Source organism: Trichechus manatus, unplaced genomic scaffold (genome assembly GCF_000243295.1).
Source record: "Trichechus manatus latirostris isolate Lorelei unplaced genomic scaffold, TriManLat1.0 scaffold00007, whole genome shotgun sequence".
Taxonomy (NCBI): Eukaryota; Metazoa; Chordata; class Mammalia; order Sirenia; family Trichechidae; genus Trichechus; species Trichechus manatus.
In genome coordinates this window covers 30,264,876-30,288,772 of record NW_004443943.1, presented here as the reverse complement: position 1 = coordinate 30,288,772, position 23,897 = coordinate 30,264,876, and the positions used below count along the sequence as shown (strand labels likewise).

Sequence of the window (23,897 nt, the reverse complement as noted above, 5' to 3'; positions counted from 1 at the left end):
CACTGTGCTAAGCCCTGGTGACAGAGATGAGAAAAAGTATGGGTCTAGCCATGGAGCCCCCCACAGTCATGTTAAATGATGCCTGGTACAGTTTGATGCCCAGCTGTGGTCACCTGCTCACCTGCTCTTACATTTTCCCTGTAGGTCTACATCATCAATGTGACCTGGTCTGACTCCACCTCCCAGACCATCTACCGGAGGTACAGCAAGTTCTTTGACCTGCAGGTGAGTTTGCCTGAGCTCAGATGGTGCTCAGTTCCACCCAGTGTGGCCAGAGTCACTGGTGGACTGACACCTCTCCTGTCCTCACTGATCTGAAGAGCACCCTGCCCAAGCTCTCAGGGTCAGAGGTAGATGGGAGCAGAGGGACAGATGAGGGAAACTGAGGGCTGAACTGGCTTATCTCAGTCTGGGATATTGCAGGCAGACACTTGGGGCTTTGTTGGCGTCCTCAGATTGTCTTAACAGTCATGCTTTGTCACCCTCCTTTGCCCGAAAGCTAGGAAACCACAGTGGAGAAGGCAGGAGGATGGCTGTGGGTGCTGCATGCATGAGCAGACGTGTGTCTATAAACACCAGGGTGAGACACAAGCCGCCATATCATTGCAGGCAAATAAAAACAAACACACAGAGAAAACCGAAACAGAAAATAAGCAATTTCTTGAACTGCAGACACAAACTGGGCATAATACTATGTCTGTCTAAGCGAAAAAGTATCTTGCCTCAATGTTAGTATGTGTGTGTGGTAGGCATGTATGTCTAATATACATACTCACACAGGGAGATGGTAGTATGAGTCCCACCACTGCCATCACAGACACCTTCTTTGATGCCAACTACTTTAGTTAGGTTTCCTTTGGTTACAAATGACAGCTTTCTACTCATACTGGCTGAGGCAAAAAGGGGACTTGGTTGGAAGGATATACTGGGGAAGCTTATGCAGTTGACCAGATGGTAAAAAGGGTAGTGAGGGAATAGACTTCAGAAACACCTAGAACCAGGGGCTGCCCTCTCTCTGTCTTGTCCCTACTTCCCTCTGGGCACTGTCCTTAGCTTCTTTTACTTCATCCCTTTCCCCCACACCCTAAGGAACTTGACTGCTCCTAAATTTCATGTCTGGTGGCTGCCAAGAGTAGAGAGACTGACTCTCTCCCAGTTCCAAGTTGAAAAATCTCAAGGAAGACTCTGATTGGCGTGATTTGAATCTGGTGTCCTCTCTGGACCAATCAGTATGGCCAGGGGTAGAGAGTCATGTAGCACAGACAAGGCCACTAGGGGATACACTTCTGTGTATCAGAGGCAGGTACTAGAGAAGGGAGCATCACTGTGAGTTGGATAACAACCCTTCCTGTACTAGGAAGGGAAAGCCAAGTTGTTCTAGATTCTTCCTTAAGACCATGAGCCTGGTGTAGGCCAATAAAAATGCAAAGGGACCCTCACAACCAGGGTTCCACTCTTTCCTGCGCCAGGACTTTGGTGGTGAGTCATTTTGGAGAAACCAGAGCTTGTATTTTTGCCTCCTAGTACCTGACTTTTATACCATTGTCCTTATTGCTCTTCCTATGACAAGAGCCAAAATTAAACCAACTTCCAGTATGAAAAATCTTCTCTTAATCCAACAAAATGGGATTAAAAGCCACTCCTTATTCTCCTCCCTTCTTCCTCTTTCCCCCTTAATTCCTGTCCTGTCTCCTTGGGTCCTTGAGGCAAAAACTGGTAGGATATGCTGATACCACATCAATGGGTGTAGTGTACTGGACAGGAAATGATAACTCAGTTGGGGAGTTGGAACCCTGAAAAGACTCATTGATGAGTCGGAGGGGGTCCAAAATCAGCGGAAACTCCCAAATCAGAATGTTTCTTCCTTCTTTTCCGTTTTGGCTCCCCACCCCCTCCCTAGTTACAGAATCTCACAAGAAAGGAATGCAGCCCACCCCACCTCTCCCTTGCCTGGAGGGCTCGTTTCCTGTGTGTCAGAGGGGACATATAAGCAGAGGGGAAATATACGCATAGAGCAGCTTGTGAGATGTGCTGGGCCCTAGCCTTGGAATGGCCATGGGTGTGACAAGGCTTGTCCATGTGGGCCATCACCATCCTGCAGATACAGTTTGGGAAGGCATGGAGGATGGTTCTTTGGAATTTAACCTTTGAGCCAAGTAACATGTTTGGGAACCCATTTTACAGAACTCATGCCATGATGACTTTTAGTGATGTTCATGTTGGAAAGCCTTACTTACTTTTCAGGGATTTCAATATGGCAGCCCCCATAGAGGAGTTAAGGAGCCCTGGTGGCACAGTGGTTAAAACGCTCAACTGCTAAGGTCCGCAGTTTGAACCCACCAGCCACTCTGTGGGAGAAAGATGTGGCAGTCTGCTTCCATAAAGATTTATGGCCCTGGAAATCCTATGAGGCAGTTCTACTCTGCCCTATAGGGTCACTGTGAGTCATAATCGACTCGATGGCAATGGATTTGGTTTTGGTTTTATAGAGGATTTACAAACGGAATAGCTAACTCCATCTCTGGTCAATGGTCGCCCTCAGAGCTCAGCTTTCTGAGGGGCTATGTGGGAGAGTGGCTTACAGCTTATGTGCTGGGGACACATTGCCTGGAGCTGGTTACTGGCTCTCACTGTGTGCCCTTGAATAGGTTACTTCTCTAGGCTCAGTTTTCTCATCTGTAGAATGGAGATTTCAGTAGTACCCACCCAGAAGGGTTTTTGTGAGGATTAAGTGAGCTAATACACATTTTCCCTGATATTTAGTTGTATATTGAGTTATCCTGGTATTACCAGGTGACAAAGACATTGGGCTGCACGATTGAAGGTGTCTGGGTGCTTAGCACCTACTATCATGGTGTTGCTTTGTTGTCTCCCTCACTTTGCTTCACTCTATACTGATGAGCTGCTCTGGTCCCAGTTCTGTGTCAGAATATTCTGAGTCATGGAAGCCACTGACACTGCCTCTCTGGAGTTTGCCGTTGGGCAGGATGGGAGTCTGTTGGGAGTGGGGTATGGCCCACAGGAATGGTGCTCTCAGTAACCTTTTGCTCCTCCCATTTTTGGCTAAGACTTACCTTGGAACCCTCGAAGTCCTGGGCTCACTAAGCCAGCCTGGAGGAAGCGGCTTAACTGGCTTCAGCAACTCATGGTTCAAGGTCTTGTGGGGACCACAGATCCCTTTGTGTATCTGGTGGAAGCTCTTGCCCCAGAAAAAGAGCATGTATGTACAATTTTGGGAGTCCCTGTATGCTGCAAATGGTTAATGCACTTGGCTACTAACCAAAAGGTTGGAGGTTCAAGTTCACCCAGAGATGCCTTCGAAGAAAAGCCTGCTGATCTACTTCGAAGAAGTCAGCCATTGAAAACTCTGTGGAGCACAATTCTATTCGGACACACATGGGGTTACCATGAGTCGAAATTGACTTGATGGCAACTGATTATGTGCAATTTGTTTACAATGTTAGGTGTTCATAGACCCCTTTGGGCCCCCAGCGAAGAACCGCTGAGCTAAATCAGCTTAGATAATTCATCATATAGTCACATCTTGTGCTACTTGGGCACCACTGGGGGGTTTATACACAATATTCAGATAATAGCAGCAGGCCTGGATACCCACCCTTTTGATAGACCCCTCAATCCCCTCCGTCCCACCGGTTGGTTTCTTTGTCTCTAGCATGGGTATCCCCATACTTTCTCTCTCTTATTTCTCTCTCTTCAAATGGTGTCATTTGTTCCTGGTGGAGGTTATGTTACCCTGAGGAGGCCTTGGACTCTGGGCTTTCTAATGTAACCTGGGAATCTTGTGCAAAGTGATACTGGGCGATCCCTGACCCTCCTCGGGTGGTGGGTCGAGGGCCATGGGGTATATGCAGATTCACTTTCACTTGGACTAGCACAGGTACCCTCCAGTGTCTACTTCCCCTTCCGGGGGACAAACGGGGAGATGGACAAGCCATACCCTGCCCTTCACACTCCATAGCCAATGAGCTTGGAGAGGCTCAAGCACCCAGGAAGCATTTGAAGGATGCTCTGTTATAGAGCTGATGGCTGATAGCTGGTTTTTTCATTTCTCTCCGTGAAGATTCTACATCAACATAGCCGTTTCCCCTCCCCTATGTGCAAACTCAGATTCGAGGTTGAACATCACTCTGGGTTATCGTATTCAAAGCCAGGACCTAACTGCTCTGTGTGTGGAGCTCAGGAATTCCTTAGGAATGAACAAGCTAAGGCACACTCCCAGGCAGCCAGCACTTAGGGGCCGCAGATAGGAGGGAGGTAAGACCAGAAGGGTTTGTGCTTGGAGGAGAGCCATTGTTCCTTTGAGGTGACCCATGGCATTAATGAATCCTCAACAGGGTACTTAGAACTGTCATGGAGTAGTGGGGAGCTATTCATGTGAGGTGGGGGAAGTTATGGAGTTTGAGGAGAGAAACACAGATAACCTGGTAACTGTTCATTCCATGCTTATCTGAAGCTTAGGATTGTACAGAGCAGATTCATTTATCTCTGTATTCCTGCCACCCCCCACCCCCCCCACACACTTCACTTACTGGCTGTCTGTTATGAGGCCCTGGATTAGGGTTGCCAGATAAAATACAAGATGCCCAGTTAAATTTGAGTTTCAAAGAGACAATGAATAATTTTTTAGTAAAAGTCTGTCCCAAATATTACATGGGGTATACTTGTACTAAAAAAAATAAAATTGTTGTTTCTCTGAAATTCAAATTTAACTTGGCAGCTTGTATTTTTATTTGCTAAATCTGGCAAGCCTGCTCTAGCTATGAGTGTGTGAGTGGTAAGGGTGGAAGTAAAAGGATGAGTAGTCCAGGCCAGCTTGGATGTGAGTGGGTTGGCCTGTGCTAAGACCTCTAACACATTTGCTCTTTGCAGAGTAGAAGTGGAAAACGTGCTGGAGAACGCAAAATTGAGACGGACAGGTTCCTTCCTTCCAAGAGTCTATATCTAGAAGGGAAAGCAGACTTTTAAGCAATTAAGTCCACTATAAATGAAATAAACACTAGATCGAGGTATAAGCAGCATGCTATGGAATGACGAGGGATGAAAGAGGAGGAGGGACAAAGAAAATGCTCGTACGGTGACCACAGCCTTGAGTGATACAACCTCCCCCCAACCCCTCCGTTTGTGGGATTTTTTTTTTTTTTTTGAGAGTCATGGTTATCAGGGTAAACTGTGTCCCTAGTTTGTTCATTCATCCCTTCCTTCCTGCCATCCATCTATCTATCCATCCATCCATCTATCATCAATATTAAGTGCCTGTCTTCTACGCCCAGGCAATATGCCAGGCTCTGGGAAGCAAACACTGATGAGCAACTCAGATCTGGTTTCTGTTTTTATGGAACTTACAGCTTGTGTATATACATGTATATACACACACACATATATATACGCATACACACACACACACACGTATATAAAATTTTATAAAATTCCAAATGCTACAAAGAACAGTAGCATAAGATATATTATAGGGGAACCTTATACTTGGGATCAGGGCAGGCTTCCCTGAAGAAGTGAGTTTGACTGATAGATCAGTGAGTTATTTTATCTTATTTTACTTTTTAGATCAGGAATTCTTTTGAATTCTTTGGTGATTCTAATGAACGCAAGAGACCTTCTTCCCCAGACCAATGCATGAGTGCATATACACAATTACTAGTAAGCTTTTCTGTCATTTCCAACGCCCCGGAAATCCATCTGGGGCTAACAGGATAAGACCTTGTACTCCTTGCCAGACCTGCTTCTCTCCCCATATCTTCTGCCTTGAGCCTTCAGACTTACTTGGTGGTTCTACCTCCTCTACACACTGAGCTCAGCCCCTCTTCCTGCCCACTGGGAAGCACTGGGTTTAGAGGCTTTAGACCCGCACTGTCCAATGTGGAAGCCACTAGCCAAAGTGGCTATTTAAATTTTCATTAATTAAAATTTAAGTTTTAGTTCCTTGGTTGCACTGGCCACATTGCAAGTTCTCAATAGTCACAGTGGCTAGTGGCTACATAGTGGGTATTGCAGATCTAGAACATGTCCATCATCACAGAAAATTCTATAGGACTGTACTGGTTTAGACCCTCTGGGACTGGGACACACAGAGGCTCCATCCAGCTTTATGCCAATCCCAGAGCATTCAGCCACCCTCCCAGTCCCCATCCCCAGTTGCCCTCTACAGTCACCTGAGGCCCCAGCAGGAAGAGAGAGACTATGTTCCAGCATGATTTACTCCATCAACAGAGCGTTTCAATTTGACAGCTTTCCAAACACCTCTTCTGGAAACTCATTCAGTTTCTAGAGAAGGCTTCTAAGGGCATTTCAGATGCCAAGTTGGGAAGAGGTGAGGCTCTTGGTCTCTTAGTGGAAATTGGTTTCTTCTAAAAATAACCCACCCCTTAGCCCTATCTGCTCAGCAAAGGGACCTGTCCCAGAGGGAGCTGGTCAGGTCAGGGTCTGATGTTAAGGCCTGTTTGCTTATAAAGGGATTGGGTTGCTTGGAAGTGCAGTTAAGGGGAGGAGGAGGAGGGTGCAGGGCGGCAGAAGTCCTTAAGTTACCTTCTTATTGGAGGCTAGACCACATTTCTAGCATCTGTAAATTTCCTCGCACAGCCTCTTCACTATTAAGTGTCTCCACTATGACCTAGCCCCTGCCGAGGAAGGACCGGAAGGCTCTCTGAAGCCTCGGCTCTGCTGAGGGTTGTTTCACAATCTGACCTACAAGGCGATGGGCTGGACTAATTGCTCTGCAAACAGTGGCTCTAAGGTGCTGCTGGCCTTTTAGTCTGAACTCTGGCCAATTAGTGCATGGGGTCAATATTTGATCAGAGCCAAGAGAGGCCCTTTTTATTCCCCCGCATTGCTTGGAAGATAGAGTTAAGAGGGTTGTTCAGATCTGCTCATTTGCTCTAAAGGACTTAACCTATTTTAAAGAGCTTTTCTCTCTATCTTTCTTATTCATCTCTCCAGACTCCCCACTGAGCTCTACCCAGGGTCGCACACACTTTTCAGCTCTCAAATAGCCAGGTTAATGATGAATGAACAAAACTATAATCCCTGAATAACTAATAACTGGTTTTGGAATATGTGTGTATGTGTATGTGTGTTATGATATGAGGGGATTTATAGGATCATTGCATTTTTAGAATTAGAAGAGTTCTTATCCCAAGCTCCTCACTTTGCAGGTAAAGAACTGTGTTAATTTTTCTATTCATTAAATTTCCAACTTTAATTTGGTTTGATGTCCTGAGCCAGCCTCAGCTGAAGTCAAGCTGGGGTGACTCTGGTATGTATATGCCAGGGATCAATCTGACATGCTGTCTTTTAATCATCAAGCAAAGCTCTGTATTGTTTGTGATCACTGACCCTAGTCTAAAGACTAGGGGACCAAAGCTTGGGGAAGTAACTTACCAAGAGTTGAGAATGATTTTATACCAAGGGTTCCAGAGAGTTTTGGTGCCCCCTGCACTGGTATGGCAATTCCAGTTCCAGCAGTGCTGTGTGCTGTGAGTCGCTGTGATTGCTCACCCCCCTGGACAGAGGAGGACCTTGATCTTGACTAAGGTCAGTCACAAGTTCCAGGAAGGCACTGAGAGCCCCATGTTGTGAGCCGCGAAGAATATGGGAAACAATCTAAATGACCATCCACAGAGAATAGCTAAGTAAACTGGTGTTCTCATGCTACTTAGTACAACAGTTAAGACAAATGAGATTGATCCAAATGTTATTCTGTGGCTGGCTCTCCAAGTAATACTAATGAAGAAACAATACAGGTTTTGAAACAATATTTACAATGTGATAGCAATTATGCAAAAAACCCCTTAAGATATATTTTTTTGCAGATACATATATAGAATATCCAGTAAATATTTTGGAACGATCTAGAAGAATGTACTCCAAATTGGTAATAGAGTTATCTCTGGAGGGGGGTTAGGGATATCGGATAGGGGGTGATGCTTGGTTAGAGGGGAACATTAGCCTTATCTGTAATGTTAACTTTTCTTCAAAAAGGAGAATGTACTCATTTATTATTTGCAAAATTAAAAGGACACCTACGGATAAAGTGGGAAAAGTCGGAGATCTAAAAAAAATACACCGCTCATGGTCATTACAGTAAAATGGGACAGAAAACACACAGACTAAAAAAAAAAAAATGAAAAAGACATTAAGGACATATCTAATGAGAGAAAGAAAATGAAAATAATTATTAAAATCACATTACCTCAGATTTTCTGGACTATCATTCTAGGTCATTCCTGTGGAATGTAACTGATTAGACCCCATTACAATGAGCCCCAGGGACCTGTCCAAATTATCTTGTCAAACTGGAATCTTGTGTTTGAGTATTGCTGAAAACACATGAGTTATGTATTGGGGTGTTTCTTTTGTCATGATAAAACCGGGTAGTTATGGAATGCAGTGGTTAAGGGTGTATACTCCAGGGCCAGGATAGTTGGCTTGGAAGGCTAGCTCCAGCACTTAGTAACTTACCTTTAGTGAGTTTTAACCACTCTGTCTCAGTTTTCTCATTTGTAATGGAAATAATAAAAATATCTGTCACATGAGATAATTTTAAGAATGAAATGAGGCAATCCATGTAAATCCCTTAGAATAGTGACTGGTGTGGAGACTGTAGACAGGGAAGGTGAAACCTCACCGGTTAGACCACAAGAATCTTAACTCCAAGAACAAAGAGCTGGAGACCCGTCTCCCTCTGAAGGCAGAGATTTCTTCCTGTGTTCCATTGGTGCAAACCTCACTTTCACCAGATAGCGCTGTCTGTCCCTGGGCAGGAGAGGCAGATGGTGGTATGGGTATCCCAGATAAGTAGCTAACTGCTTTCAACCTCCGTAGTTTAATTACCAACCCACCTTCCTTCCAGCAATATGGCTAGGAAAACACTGTTTTTTTTTTAAGGTAATTAACTGGTCGACAGCTTTTCCTTGCTCCTAGAAAGAGGCGTCTGATGGAACACAGAGGGATTCCAGGGGAGCTCTGTTGGGATTCCAGTGGCTCCCGGGAATTCAGGACTGGCTGCCCCTGCCCCTTGGAGCTGGTTCCGTTTCATCCTGCCCTGTGGCCTGAGGGCGAACTCCAGCTTCCTCCAGTATCTCTCCCCATTGGCCGGTCCAGCTGAGAGTGCTGGGGGTGGGTCGAGTGTCCTTTCTGGGAGAAACGGTACAGTGAGGGTGAGGCTGATTCAGGATGGGAAAGCTACTTACCATTAGGTTGGAATCCCGGGGTTACTTGGTCTGGCTAGAGGGCCCTGGGAAAAGTTGGGTTTATTTTCTCCCCCTCCAAGCAGATGGAGTTTCCAAGTGTGCAGTAATCCCTTCTTGTGCAGTTTTCCCAACCCTGTGGGTTTAGGAAGAACCTTGTGCACACGTGGGACTCAGGACCTGGCCCCGAACAGATGGAGAGAGGCGGCAGAGGGGGGTGGTAGCAGGGGGACATAGTATCTGGGAGAGGGCCTCTGCACATCTGTGCATAAAGGGAAATAAAGACGTGAGCACAGGTCCTGACAGCTGCCCATGCTGGGGACTGCAGTCAGAACTTTCCACCCAGGCAGAGCCTGTGATACAAAGGGAGGAGAGGAGCTTGCTGGACACTAAAGCAGCCCAGAGTTTGGGATACTCACCACACTGCAGGCTTGCTTGGGAAGTTCATCGTTCCTACACAGACAAGGAGCCCTGGTGGCACAGTGGTTAAGCGTTAGGCTACTAACTAAAAGGTTGGCAGTTCAAATCCACCAGCCACTCCTTGGAAACCCTATAGAGCAGTCCTACTCTGTCCTATAGGGTTGCTATGAGTCCGAATCGACTCGATGGCAACAGGACACAGACAAGTGCTTGGTCTGTGAGCACCCTTTTGGGTACCTTTGTGCACTTGGGGTGTGGCCTGCAGGTGACCCAGGCCCAGGGAATTTAGTGACATCCATTCCTAACGGACATAAGGTTCTGTCAGGTCAGACGCTGATTTGTGCACTGGGAAGTCAGAAACCACTTCGTTCTCTCCATTGCTCTTGGCTGATCCCTCAGCGTCTCCTGGGTCAGGCTAGGGTTTGCACCCACTGGGGGAACCTACTTTGTAGACAATGGGGAAAATTGTAAGAGAAGCTGGAAAGTCCCGTGAGTATTAAACCTTGGTGCTGTTTATAGGCTCTAAACTTCTGGGTGAAGTCTTATGAGTGTGGGCACTGTGGGACTTGGGGGCTGATGAGACTATTTCTTGAGAGGGGAGAAATCAGCTGTGTGCAGATATCTTACATGTTTGCCCACCGGCATTAACCATGTCCACTGAGGAGTCAGGGATGGAATTGTGAAGTTTTACAACCAAAAGGCCCTTAAAGATCATCTACCAGAATGATGAGTATCTGGCACTCATACTGCCACTGTCCAATATCATGTCCACAACAGATATAATTAATTGATAATGCCACTCTCCCATTCCATGCCCCGGCAGGTATTATTAATCAATCATGAGCCCAGCCGTGGTCTCAGACTCTTTCTGAAAAACAAAAACAAATTATCTTTGGGCATTTACTACCAAGTGGCAATGGTACCTTGAGATGAGACTGATTGGCCATCCTCTGATCTAGTCCATTTCCCTTATTTGCTAAGTAAGGAAATGAGGCCCCAGGAGGAGAAGTGACTTGTCCAAAGTTATACAACCAGCAAGTCAGTCGGACTAGAACTCAGGTGCTCTAGCTTCTAGTTCATTCCTCTCTGGAATTCTAGCCTCCCACCCAGAATCCTGGTTCTATTTTTGGCTCATGAAGACAGGTAGCTTTTGTATCATCCAGAGAGCTCCCTCCCGGCAGGAGGGGGAAGCATGCATCCTCCCTGGTGAGGAGTTGCCTGTATAAACTGCAGAGGTCTCCTCTTTAACTCCCAGGAGGGTTGGATGGCAGCTCCCTCACAGTATCAGGCTGCTGCCTGGAGCTCGGCCCACACCTCCTGCCCACCACCCACCTGCCCTCCCCCTCTCACTGTTGGATAATCCTTCCCAGCTCTGCAGGGGCAGCGTCTGAGTCAGGTCACACCCACTGATGCGACTGCTCGGAGCTGCACACCTTGTTTTCCCGGTGTAAGGGTGTCATGTCAGGGTGTGTTGGGTGTCACATCAGGGAGGCCTGGGACTAGAGTTGCTGCCTCTGTCACCTCTCTCCTCCTCTGGTCCCAGGCCCAAAGGTCTGTCCTAGAAAACTCAGCTCTGCTCCCACTGGGCCCATCTACTCCTCTTTGGATAACCAACCGGAAAGTTGGCTGGAAAGTGTGTGGGGGGACAGTGTTCCCCTCCAAACTGGACAATGAAGGGGAGGAAGCTCTTTGGTGGCAGCCAGGTGAGTGCTCTGTGTGTGTGTGTGTGTGTGTTTAAACTCTGTGAAGCCTTCAGCCATGACCCAAGTCACTCCCTTCCCGCAGGAGGGAATTTCAAGCCAATCCTGGCACCTTTTGAGTAGTGCCAGCTATGTCCTGGTACCGTGCTTAGTACTGGAGACCCAGGAGGGAAAAAGTCAGGGTCGCCCTGAGTGGAATAGCCAGGCCGATGGCTTTGGCCAGAGCTGGAGCCGTCAACTGGTCAAGGAAACAGGGCAGGGCAGAATGCACTGAATGGGTGTTACTCTTGTGAGCAACGCAAGGTCTAGACCACCCCACCAGGCTGCCATGCCCTGGGCGTCCCATCCAGCTTGTTGAGGCAGCTCCCCAGTCTGGGCCCAGAGGTCTTGGCATGCTGTCCTCCCCCTCCACCCCTCTGCTGAAGCAGCAATAGTTGTTTTTTCTTCTGACTCTTAGGGAGCTAGGCATGTAGGACAGCTGGGGTGAGCTGTGGGCTTGTTTGAGGAAAGAGAAGACAGTTTATTCTTCCCTCTGGGAGGCAGTCTGCTACCAGCAGGGTGGCCCAAGCTGCCCACTGCAATAATTCTCCTGGTCAGCTCCTGCCACTTTGGGCTGGACCTCAGCCCCTGTGATTTTAGGGCCTGAGATCCCTGTGTCTCAGAGATGCTGATTCAGATAAAGCCATTGTAGGAGTTGGAGAACTGGAGCTGTTTCTTGTATATCCTGAAGTTAGCTGGAGTCAAGGAGAAAAGGAGATCTTAGATTCCTCGGAGACCTCCACGGTTGAGTGACGTCAGGCTTTCCAAAAGGGCTCATGGTATTCCCGGTGCCAATTCCCAACTTTACGAGTGAGGCCATATCTTGCAGTCACGGAAGTCTCAGGCTTTGTCATCACACTGTCACAGCTGGGTGGCCCTGGGCAATTACCTAACCCTGAAGAGTCCCAGCCTTCTCGTCTGCAGAAGGTCTCTAATTGCAGAACCTGTCTCATAAGGTTGGTGGGAGACTTCAAGGAGATAAGGCACATGAACCCTTTACCGCACACCTGGGGCAGCTCTGAAAGTATCCTTATTATCAAGACTATTTGTGCTGTTCCTTCTGGCCCTTCTGGAGGAGGGAGGGGGCTCCAGGTTCCTCCCTGTGAACACTATTTGCTCAGCCTGGGCTAGGTGAACATTTGCCCAGCCCTTCCAAGCTGCGGTGAATTAATGCTCTGGGGCTGGCCAGCAGACAAGCCCCCAACACCGGCCAGGGTTTGGCTCCGTCTGCTAATTAGGGAGCGTTTATCTGGTGCCCGGCGGAACAAAGTGGCCAGTTCAGCCATGCTAAAAGTCTGAGCTCAGTGCTGGTGGGGGGCTGGAGAGGAGGCTAGGAATGGCAGGGGGGCCCCTGGGGCTAAAAAGACCACATTCAGATATACCTTTAAAAAAAAAAAAAAACAGGAAGCAGGCGGCTGCGTGTATGGGCTAGCGTTGGGATGCCTGCTGAGAGAGTGGTTCTGTAGTGTGACAAGCTGGCCATTCTTCCCACCCAGACAGACGGTTCCCAGCCCACGTCTCCCGAGGGCATCTCTGGTGAAGGCTGGCCTGTCTCGCTCTCCAAGGAGATGCAATGGTTTTTGTCTTGGAATCTTTGGAGGAGGAATCCCCAGTAGGAGGGTGGAGGGAAGCCTCTGTGTGTGTACCCCTCAGGGTGTGAGCTGTGCCTGCTCCTCCTTCCCTCCAATGGTGCAGTGGAGGGGAGCACCAAGTCTCAGACTAGCTGGGAGCATGGGACAGACAGGAGAGACCAGAGGCCGAGAAATTGGGGGTAAGGAGCTCCAGCTTGAGAGTAGAGGGGCAGGACAGGTACAGAGCAGGCCCAGGACTTGTTTCAAGGTGGTGCACCTGGCCTAGTGCACTCTGCTCCGATCACCAGGAAGTTCTAGTCTGGTTACCTCCAAAGAGCACAGGGCCATCACAGGGGTGCCATGGCCTGGTGGGTAGGAGCGAGAGCTTTGGCTCACGTTGATCTGGGTTCAAATTGAGGCTTTGCTACTTCCTCGCCAGGGTATCATGCTGCATGGCCCCTTTTAGTCCCTCCAGATCCTCTCTTCATCCTTCTCTACCCTGCTCTGGGCCCCCGGAACTACATCAGTGGAGCTCCCTTGCCCTGTAGCTTTTGGTTATGTTGGCCAGTGGGAGGCACTTGTAGGAAATCAAAGCGCAGGAGGAGAGAGATTGGGGTATTTATTCCCCTGCTCCTCCCTGCTGGACTGAGGGTTGGCAGTGGCTGTGTTCCTCTACCAAAGGACCTATCTCCTGTTGGGGGGCCCTCTCCTGCAGATACTCTGGGTTCTAAGAACCACTTTCCCTTTGCCCCTTCAGGCCTGGGGTGGTAAGGACCCCACTGCTGCCAGCCTGGATACTGCACCATGCCTTGTTGGTTTCCTTCACTCTGCCCAGTGCTGTAAGTGGTCCCTTCTGAATGCTCTGCAATCACTCCTTTTGAGCATGTCATCTATTTCCTGCCGGGACCTCAACTGATCTAGGTGACTTGGACAAGTTTCTTAGCCACTCCATGGCTACATCTCCTCATCTGTAAAATGGAGCTACTAGTACCTACTATATCAGTCATGCGGTTGTTTTGAGGATTAAATGCAGCCATCATTGTGACATGTCTGTTGCCTGTGACATTATTAGTGCTTAAAACATCATCTATCATGGTTATTAATTATACTTGTGCACTGAATCAGGTGCCATCTTATTCTAGATTCTCATTAGAGATAAGCAGTAGCAGCGCCAAAGTTTTAAGAAAATAATATAGGAGAAGAATTCAAAATTGAGTGAAAATTGGGTAAAGACTACACTCCCCAAGTCTGGCAGTTGGGACGCTTTGGGCTAGTTTGGAACACCTGGGTTTCTTGGGATGTGGCTGAGAACCAGAGAAAAGGGGGAGGTGGGGGAGGGTGGAGCAGTGGGTCTGTGTCTTGTCTGAGCATCAGAATCAGCTGTGAGCTAGGTGATTAAAAGCCAGTCCAGATTCTTAACTGGCCCCTCCCCAGCCTCCTGAATCTGACTCTCCAGGGCTGGGCCCCCACATCTGGAGTTTGAACAGGCTCTGTGATTCCGACGTGAAGCCAGACTTGAGAACTGTGGAGTCTTGAGATGAGACGAGGCACTCTTGGGGCCAGTGCTCAAGGAAGGGGCCCTGCTCCCTGACCCTGTGACAGGTGGGCATCAATCCTGTTCTGCTGGGTCCCAGCCCTCAGGGGTAACTCTGGGCCAGCTCTGCCCACATGGGCTCAGGCTCTGGAGGACAAGGGCCCCCTCATCTCTGCACTTTCTCTTCACCTTAGGAAGGGTAAGAAGGAAGGAAAGAGCCCAGTGACAAACCTTGAGTGGTTCCGCTTGAGGCAGGGGAGGGTGCTGAGTGGGACCTGGAGGGGGCAGCAGTGGTGCCCCTCAGCCTGTCCTCCCGGGACAGGCCCTGGGAATCTTCAGCAACGGGAGTGCAGCTCTTATAGTGGCCCAGGCACCGTCCCAGGCCCTTCCCCTGAATTACTTCTGTAATCCTCACGACTCACCCTGTGATGTTGCCACAATCACGCATCCCAATTTGTTTTAGAGACAAGATGTGATGTATCAACTTGGATACGCCAGTTCTTTAGTCAAACACTAATCTAGGTGTTGCTGTGAAGGTATTTTGTTGATATGGTTGACATCGATCATCAGTTCACTTTAAGTAAAGGAGATGAGCCTCAATAATGTGGGTGGGCCTCATCCAATCGATTGGAAGGCCTTTAGAGCAAAAACTGAAGTTTCTTGGAAAAGAAGAAATTCTGCCTCAAGACCGTGTGCATCAACCAACTCCTGCTGAGTTTCCAGCCTGCTGGCTGCCCTACAGATTGCAGACTTAACAGTCCCCACAATCGAGTGAACCAATTCCTTAAAATAAATCTCTTAACACAGGCACACACACACACTCTCTTGGTTCTGTTTCTCTGGAGAGCCTGACTGATACATGAGGGAACTGAGGTCATGTAATGTGCCCAAGGTCGCACAGCTGATAGTTGGAGGAGCCAGGATTCAGACTGGGCAGTCTGAATCTGGAACCCACGCACTAATCCACTCTACTCCATTGGGTAACTTTGATGCGGCCCCTACGTGGCTAGAGCACTGTAGAGCCAGACTGGGAGACCCCAGCACCTCAGAGAGGAGAGGTGTCCTTTCCCTCACTTGCCAGGAAAGCTGACCTGGCCACCTGCCCAGGCTGGGTCGGGGTTTAGGCTGGGCATAGAGAAAGAAATTGTTAGTTTCTGAGTGTATGTTTATTTCTTTTTCTCTGTTTGTGAGTCTTAGATACCCTGGTTCTCTCTCTGTCTCTCTCTCTTTCTATCTCTCTACATCTCCCCAAGGGTCTCTGAGTCTCTCTGAGCCTGTCTTTGAGTGTGGCTCTGTTTGTCCCTGTGGTCTTTCCTGGAGCTGCCTTCCACTGTCTTGTGTCAGCCTTTCTGGAGGCTTTTTCTCTTTCTCTGGCTCTATCTTTGTCAGTCTCTGGGTCTCTCATCAGTGTCTCTCCCTCAGGATGTGATCCGAAGGACCATCCCAGGCCCTGAGAGGGGCAGGGTGGGAGCTTACCCTTACCTGAATGGGGGTCACTGGCTGGGATAAGTGTGGAACTGGACAAGTCTGTGCCCTCCAAGGCCAAAGCCCTTTGTAGGGGGCTGTTTTCTCTATTCAGGGAGTTATGGGGCCTTTTAATTAACCTTTTTCCCTAGCGTGGCTCACGTATAGGTATTCCTTTTGGAATCAGATGACAGTCTTTGCACCCTCGTGGAGAGGTTGCCCTGTCTCTGGAGGGCACCCATGATGGCTAGCTATTGGCTGTCTCCTCCTCTGAGAAAAGACTGCTTTCTCCCTTCCTGAGGCCACAGCTGTGCTTGGGGCCCCATGGACTGCAGGGGGCTAGCAGTACTCTCAGGGTGTGGACTGTCTCCCAGACTCCCCTCAGAGGGCAGGGCTGAGGGTCCCTGTGAGCAGGCCTGGGAGTGTGGAGAGCAGGAGTCCAGGCTGGCTCCTGGGTCTCATCTGTCCTGTTCCATTGCCTGTCCCCCTATGCTAGCTGTTCCTCTAGGGCCATACCTCCCCTGGACTGTCCCTGCTAGAAATAGCCCCCAGGAAAGGGAGTGACCCTTGCAGGGCCAGGCTGGCCCCAAAATACCCCACCAGCTGTCTGTAACCTGGGCCAGGGAGTGCATCAGGAACAGATTTGGCCAGGGCTTCACTCTCTTTGGGGCATCTTGTCTCAGTGAGGGGCAGTTCTGTTTGGTCCAGGCCTCTGCTGTCAGCTTGAGGGTGGGGATGAGCACCTGACCACATTTACTGAGCACCTGCTATGAGTGAGTCACTGTGTTCCAGGCAGGGCTGGGGGATGGAGACAGATGACATATGGGCTGATATGCTGGCTGAGTGCCCATCCCATTGGAGACGCCTTCTAGGCTGACTCTACCAGACAGCTCCAGTTGGAAGTCACATGGTATACCTCCACCTCAGCATATCCTAAACTCAGCTCTTTGTCTAGACCCTTCCCTACGTGCTCCTCCTCGTCCTCTCTTCCCTGCCAGTCACTGCACTGTCTCTCACCCCAGCAGATTCATCTCCTAGGCCAAGCCCTCTATTTCCTTGCTAGCACCAAAGCCTCAGCGTGCTTACCAGCACTCCCCAGCGCTCTAGTCGGGCTCCTTCCAGCTACTTCTCTTCACAGCAGCCAGTCAGCTTTTCTTTTCTGTTATTATTTTCTATTGTTGTAAAAATATATATAACACAGTATTTGCTAACTTAACATTTTTCACATGAACAATTTAGTGACATCGATTACATTAATCATGTTGTGCAACCATCACCAATATCCATTGCCAATTTTTCTATCGTCATTATCTGTTACTAATTTTTAATTATGAAAAATTTCAGTCATATAGAAAATATTACAACAGGCATCAGTGGACCCAGCTCCCAGATTTAACAAATGTTAACATTTTGCTACATTTGCTTCAGATGCTTTTTTTTTTTTTTTTTTTTTTAAAGAAAGAGAATGGTGCAGATGGAGGAGGTGTCTGATAAATGCTGGGTTCACTTCCTCCTGCTTCAGGGCTATCAGGGCGTGCTGGGGCTGCTAGGGGAAGTTTTACTGAGAAGGTGGAATTGGAGGTGGGTCTAGGAGGATGGCTTGGATTTAGGTAGGCCTAGAAGGCATTCTGGAAACCCTGGTGGCGTAGTGGGTAAGTGCTACAGCTGCTAACCAGAAGGTCGGCAGTTCAAATCCACCAGGTGCTTCTTGGAAACTCTATGGAGCAGTTCTACTCTGTCCTATAGGGTCGCTATGAGTCAGAATTGACTTGACAGCAACGGATTTGGTTTTTGGTTTAGAAGGCATTGATGGTTCAGTGGTAGAATGATCTCCTTCCATGCAGGAAACCCAAGTTCAGTTCCTGGCCCGTGTACCTCATGCGCAGCCACCACCTTTCTATCAGTGGAGGCTTGCGTGTTGCTATGATGCTGAACAGGTTTCAGCAGATCTTCCAGACTAAGACAGTCTAGGAAGAAAGGCCTGGTGATCTGCTTTTGAAAATCAGCCCTATGGATCACAGCTGTCTAATCCTCAACCAGTTATGAGAATGGCATAGGACTGGGCAGTGTTTCGCTCCATTGTGCATGGGTCACCATGAGTCAGGGGCAGCTAACAATGACAGAAGGCATTCCAGGCAGGGAGGCCAGCGTGAGTAAAGGTGTGGAGGTTGGACTGCCTGGAACACGTACGGAGGTCAGTGAGATCCCTGTTTCTCAGGCCTCCAGGGTCTGAAACCGAGAGGATGGCTCCTGGGAGGGAGGATGCACGTAGGCAGGTGCCCCAGCTCTCTTTAGCAGCCAGCAGTTTCTCTCCTTGCACAGCCCTCCGCCTCCCTCCACTCCTCGTCCTAGGTGGGCAGGTGCCCATGTTTATGAGGTGGTGGAGAGCAACCCATCACCTGGGTCACCAGCACGCTGCCACCTGGAGAAGTGACTTCCAGCTGGGCACTAGGGTGGGCCGGAAGACACCAAGCTCTGTGGGGGAGCTTTTCCTACTACAGTTCCCAGTTTCCTGGCTGGAGTCATGTTTCCCCCCCAGGAAAGCCTCGTTAAATGGAGCTGGCAGCAGAGCCTGGGAAGGGGAGGCAGCCCTGGGTGCTTCTCCTCACTGCTGCGCGGGCTGCTTTACAAGGCTTCCCCTGGCAACTCTGACCCGGTTTTATTTTTTGCTTCGGGGATTTTTCTCCTTTTCCATCTGGGCTCCACCTTCTCCTCCCTTCCCACAATATTTTTTTAACCCCAGGAAGCCCTTGGCTTAAGGAGCCTTCAGAAAGAAGTTATAGGAGAAGAGATGGAGGGGCTAAATGACTGACCTCAGTGACCAGGGAGGAGGCCATCCAAGCATCAATGCTCAGTGCCAACCCTCAAGGCCATCAGACCAGTTCGGGGTGCATGGGCTGCCTACATCAGCTGTTATAAGCACCTGAGGTGCCAAGGGGATTCAAAACCAGTTAGGACCATCCCAGGTGAAGCCCATACTGCTAGTCTGAAGATCACACTTAAAGTAATGAAGGCATAGACTATTAGAAAGATAATTTAAGTCCCTGGGTAATTCTCTTCTCTATTTCTTTCTTTTTCTTCCTTTTATCCAAAAATGGCCTTTCTTCCATTTGGTCCTGGTGGGCCCTGGGCAGAAAGGAATTTGGCCAGGTGAAATTGGGCTCTGTGGGAGGAACACTGCTCCAGCACTTCCAGAAGCTGCTCAGAGAGGTGGCGAGTGCCCAGTCATTGCAAGTGTTCCCTGGAGCTTAAATGGTCATGTGTCAGGGTGTTGATGCTTGTATGGGAAGGAGGAGGCCCCACCCTACAATTCAACTTTATATCTCAGTGTGTGCTTTCTACAAACTTGTGGAACCAGGAGCTCAAGTTGTGGCTCATTCACCTATGGTGACTTTTGAAGGTCATCTGGCAAGTTCTCAAGCCCTACCCTTTTAGTCCTTCCCAGGGAAAGCCTGGCATTCTAAAAACGTGTGTGCTTTGTTTAACAGTGCTATGTGTATGTATGTGGGAGCGAGGTGTGTGGTTTGGGAAACAGTTCAATCATGTAACTTCTGATTTGATTGGATCTAGGAATAGAATATGGAAGGGTTCTGTATCCTACATTAAGTCTTCCCTCTTTCAGTTTGGTTCAACAGACATTGATTGAACTCCTTTGTATTAGTCAGGACAGGGTAGCTGCTGTGTAACAAACTCTCCGTGGCTTAACCTAATAAAGGCTTATTTCTTGCTTCTGTCACAGTCAAACAGGTCACTGGAGAGCCCTGCTCCAGGGAGTCATTCAGGAACCCAGACTCTTCCATCTGGTGACCCCATCCTCTGTATGCAGCCAGCAGGCAAAGGAAGAGAGTGTTGAGGATTACAGAGAGATTTTCTGGGTTGTGCCTAAAGGAGGCACAAAGCATTTCTGCTCACATTCTATGGTCAGGATTCAGTCACATGACTATGCTTTCTGGTAAGGGAGGCTGGGAATTGTAGTCTAGTTGTACATCCAGCTATGTGTCAGACATTATGAAGGACAGTGGGAATATCAAGAATGGACATTGCTTTCAAGAAGCTCACAGACTTTTGAAGGGAAACAATCTTATAAATAAATGCAATGCAGGGTGGTAAGTACAGTCCTAGAAGTGTGATCAAACTGCAGAAGCAACCTAGAGGAGGACGTAAATGAGGCATAAACCTGTGGCAAAGACCTCAGAGGTGGTGATACCAAGGGATCACACGGGGAGGGGCATTCCAGGTAAGAGGAACAGAATGTGCAAAGGCACAGAGCTGTGGAACAACATACTGTGTCTGGGCAGAACTGTAGGCAGGCTGTGCAGTGCACAGGGGTGTGTGGGGGTAGCAAGACATGTGGCTGGAGAGGTCATTCTGGGCCGAGGTCATAGACTTGAGTCTCATAGAGGCAGAGAGCCAACAAAGGATGTGAAGCCAAAGATGAAACTAACAGTGGAAGCAAATTGCAACAACCCTCGAGACTGGTGCATACTTAGCTCTCCTTTCTGGGACCTTCAAAGAAGCTTCATGTGTGTTTTGGTCTCTTATGCTGTGAGGTTCCTAACAGGAATGGAAGTGGGGTGTCTGTTTTAGTGATCTAGTGCTGTGATAACAGAAAGACCACAGTGAGTGGCTTTAACAAACAGAAATTTATGTTCTCACAGTTTAGGAGGCTGTAAGTCTGAATTCAGGGTGCCAGCTCTTAGGGGAAGGCTTTCTCTCTCTGTCGACTCTGGAGGAAGGTCCTTGTCTCTGTGAGCTTCTGCTCCTGGGTGATCTTCATGTGGCTTAGTATCTCTCTTCCCCCATCTCTGCTTCTTTAATTTGTTCCTTTTATATCTTGTAAGAGATTGGCTCAAGACACACCCTACACTAATCCTGTCTCATTAACATAACAAAGACAACCCGTTTTAACCACAGGCATAGAGGTTAGGATTTACAACATGTATTTTGTGGGGAGGCACAATTCAATCCATAACATTCTACCCTTTGGTCTCCAAAAATTCATGTCTTTCCCACATGCAAAACACATTCACCCTTTCACATCATCCCGTAGGTATTAAATCAACTCAAAGTCCAAAATCTCATCTTCTGAAGCATCTAAATCAAATATGGGTGAGACTTGAGGCTTATTCCATCCTGGGGCAAAATTCTTCATCTGTGAACCTGTGAAATCTAGAATACAAGTTATTTGCTTCCAAAGTACAGTGATGGGACAGGCACAAGCTAGACATTTCCATTACATACGGGAGAAATGGAGAGAAAGAAGGGATAACAGGCATCAAGCAAGTCTAAAACCCAACAGAACAATTTACATTAGCTCTCAGGTCTTGAAAATAAGCCTCTGCTTTTTGGGAACATTTGGGCAATGGCCCTGCCCTCCAGACTCTTGGTGTTGGCCATGCTCTCTGGATTCTGGGCAGAGGCCCCTCAGCCCTGGGCTTCAGCTCCACCTTCCAGGCCTAGTGGGACAGCAACTCTGCTCCCTTGGCTTTGGGTGCCCCATTCTCCTAGTCCATCTGATTGGTGATCCCACCCCTTTGGCCCCAGAGGCCCTGTTCTTCTGCCCCTTGGGCATGGCAGCCCTGCCCCCTAAGCTTTGGGTGGTAGTGCCATCACCCTGGCACACCTTAATGTCAGCCCCACACTCCGGGACCAAGTTGGTGAATATCCGACTCTTTGAACCTAGGAGGCTGTGGCCCCCCCTTTGAGGTCCTGGAGACCATGGCCCCACCCTTTGAAACCAAGAAGTCCCTGTATCCTGTGCTCCTTCCAACGGTTCAGCTGATCTCCGAACTGCTCCAGGGTTGGCGCTTTTCTTTTCTTGGAGGACAACAGATGTATCTCCTTTGGCCTATTTCCTGCCTGTAGAATTCCAAGAGGCAGACAGTATACTTTCCTTTTGTTCTTTCTCTGTCCCCTTTAGTCTAAGTTGATCAGTTTTCTGCTGTGGTAGCTGGTTAGATCCATCATTAACAGGCTTAATCTCTTTAACAAAAGATTGTATAGCCAAGCCCTTGGTGAACGTTCTAGGACACGTGTCCTTAATTTGTATAACAGAATTTTCCAAATCTTTTTTGTTTTCGTTTTGCACAGTTCATTTTTAAGTCCATCTCTTTCCTCTCTCATTTTACTATAAGCAGCAAAGAGAAACCACATAGGCCCTTTAAGATCTTGCTTAAAAATCTCCTCAGCTGGATATCCAAGTTCATCATTTCTTTTTTTTTTTAATTTTTAATTTTTTCCCGTACACAATTTGTACATACATTGTTATGTGACCCTAATTGCTCTCCCCATACAGTGACAGCACACTCCTCCTTTCCACCCCTGATTCCCCATGTCCACTGAACCAGCTCTGAACCCTCTCTGCCTTCCCATCTCACCTCCGGACAGAAGCTGCCCGTTTAGTTTCTTGTATCTACTTGAGCTAAGAGGCACAGTCCTCATGAGTATCACTTTATGTCCCATACTCCAGTCCAATCCCTGTCTGAAGAGTTGGCATCAGAAATTGTTTTAGTTCTGGGCTGATAGAGAATCCAGGGCCCATGCTTTCTGGGGTTCCTCCAGTCTCAGTCAGACCATTAGGTCTGGTCTTTTTACTAGAATTTGAGTTCTGCACCCCACCTTTCTCCTGCTCCATCCAGGACTCTCTGTTGTGTTCCCTGTCAGGGCGGTCATTGGTGGTAGCCAGGCATCATCTAGTTCTTCTGGTCTCAGGCTGATGAAGTCTCTGGTTCATGTGGGCCTTTCTGTCTCTTGGGCTAATACTTTCTTTGTATCTTTGGTGTTCTTCATTCTCCTTTACTCCAGGTGGTTGGGACCAATTGATGCATCTTAGATGGCCGCTTGCAAGCTTTTAAGACCCCAGATGCCACTCGCCAAAGTGGGATGCAGAACTTTTTCTTAATAAGCTTTGTTATGCCAATTGACCTAGATGTCCCCTGAAAGCATGGTCCCCAGACTCCTAGCCCTGCCACTCTGTCCCTCAAAGTGTTTGATTGTATTCAGGAAACTTCTTAGCTTTGGTTTAATCCAGTTGCGCTGACTTCCCCTGTAGTGTGTGCTGTCCTTCCCTTCACCTAAGATAATTCTTATCTACTATCTAATTAGTAGATAACCCTCACCCTCCCTCCCCACCCTCGTAACCATCCCAGAACGTTTTCTTCTGTGTTTAAACCTTTTCTTGAGTTCTTATAATAGTGGTCGTATACAATATTTGTCCTTTTGTGACTGACTAAATTCACTCAGCATAATGACCTCCAGCTTCCTCCATGTTATGTTTCACGGCTTCATCGTTGTTCTTTATCGTTGTGTGGTATTCCATTGTGTGGATATACTATAATTTGTTTATCCATTCTTCTGTTGATGGGCACCTAGGTTGTTTCCATCTTTTTGCTATTGTGAACAGTGCTGCAGTGAACATGGGTGTGCATATATCTATTCGTGTGACGGCTCTTATTTCTCTAGGATATTTTCCAAGGAGCGAGATAGCTGGATTGTATGGTACTTCTATTTCTAGCTTTTTAAGGAAGCACCAAATCTATTTCCAAAGTGGCTGTACCATTTTACATTGCCACCAACAGTGTGTAAGTGTTCCAGTCTCTCCACAACCTCTCTAGCATTTATTATTTTGTGTTTTTCGGGTTAGTGCTAGCCATGTTGGGGTGAGATGCTATCTCACTGTAGTTTTGATCTGCATTTCTCTAATGGCTAATGATTGTGAGCATTTCTTCATGTATCTGTCAGCCACCTGAATATCTTCTTTGGCGAAGTGACTGTTCATATCCTTTGCCCATTTTTCAATTGGGTTATTTATCTTTTTGTTATTGAGGGTTTGCAGTATCTTGTAGATTTTAGAGATTAGACTCGATTGGATTTGTCGTAGCCAAAAATTTTTTCCCAGTCTGTAGGTTGTCTTTTTACTCTTTTGGTGGAGTCTTTTTTTTTTTTTTTT

The 23,897-nt window shown here is 47.9% G+C and overlaps 1 protein-coding gene across 3 annotated transcripts in view; it reads left to right on the top strand.

Moving 5' to 3' along the window:
- Positions 1-23,897, top strand: part of SH3PXD2A (SH3 and PX domains 2A) — a 265,189-nt gene that overhangs the window by 54,568 nt on the left and 186,724 nt on the right. For all 3 annotated transcript variants that reach the window (XM_023741172.1, XM_004370109.2, XM_023741164.1), the window contains exon 2: positions 145-225. In XM_023741172.1, coding sequence (XP_023596940.1) covers positions 145-225 — 81 coding nt within the window. The remainder of the gene's footprint in view (positions 1-144; positions 226-23,897) is intronic.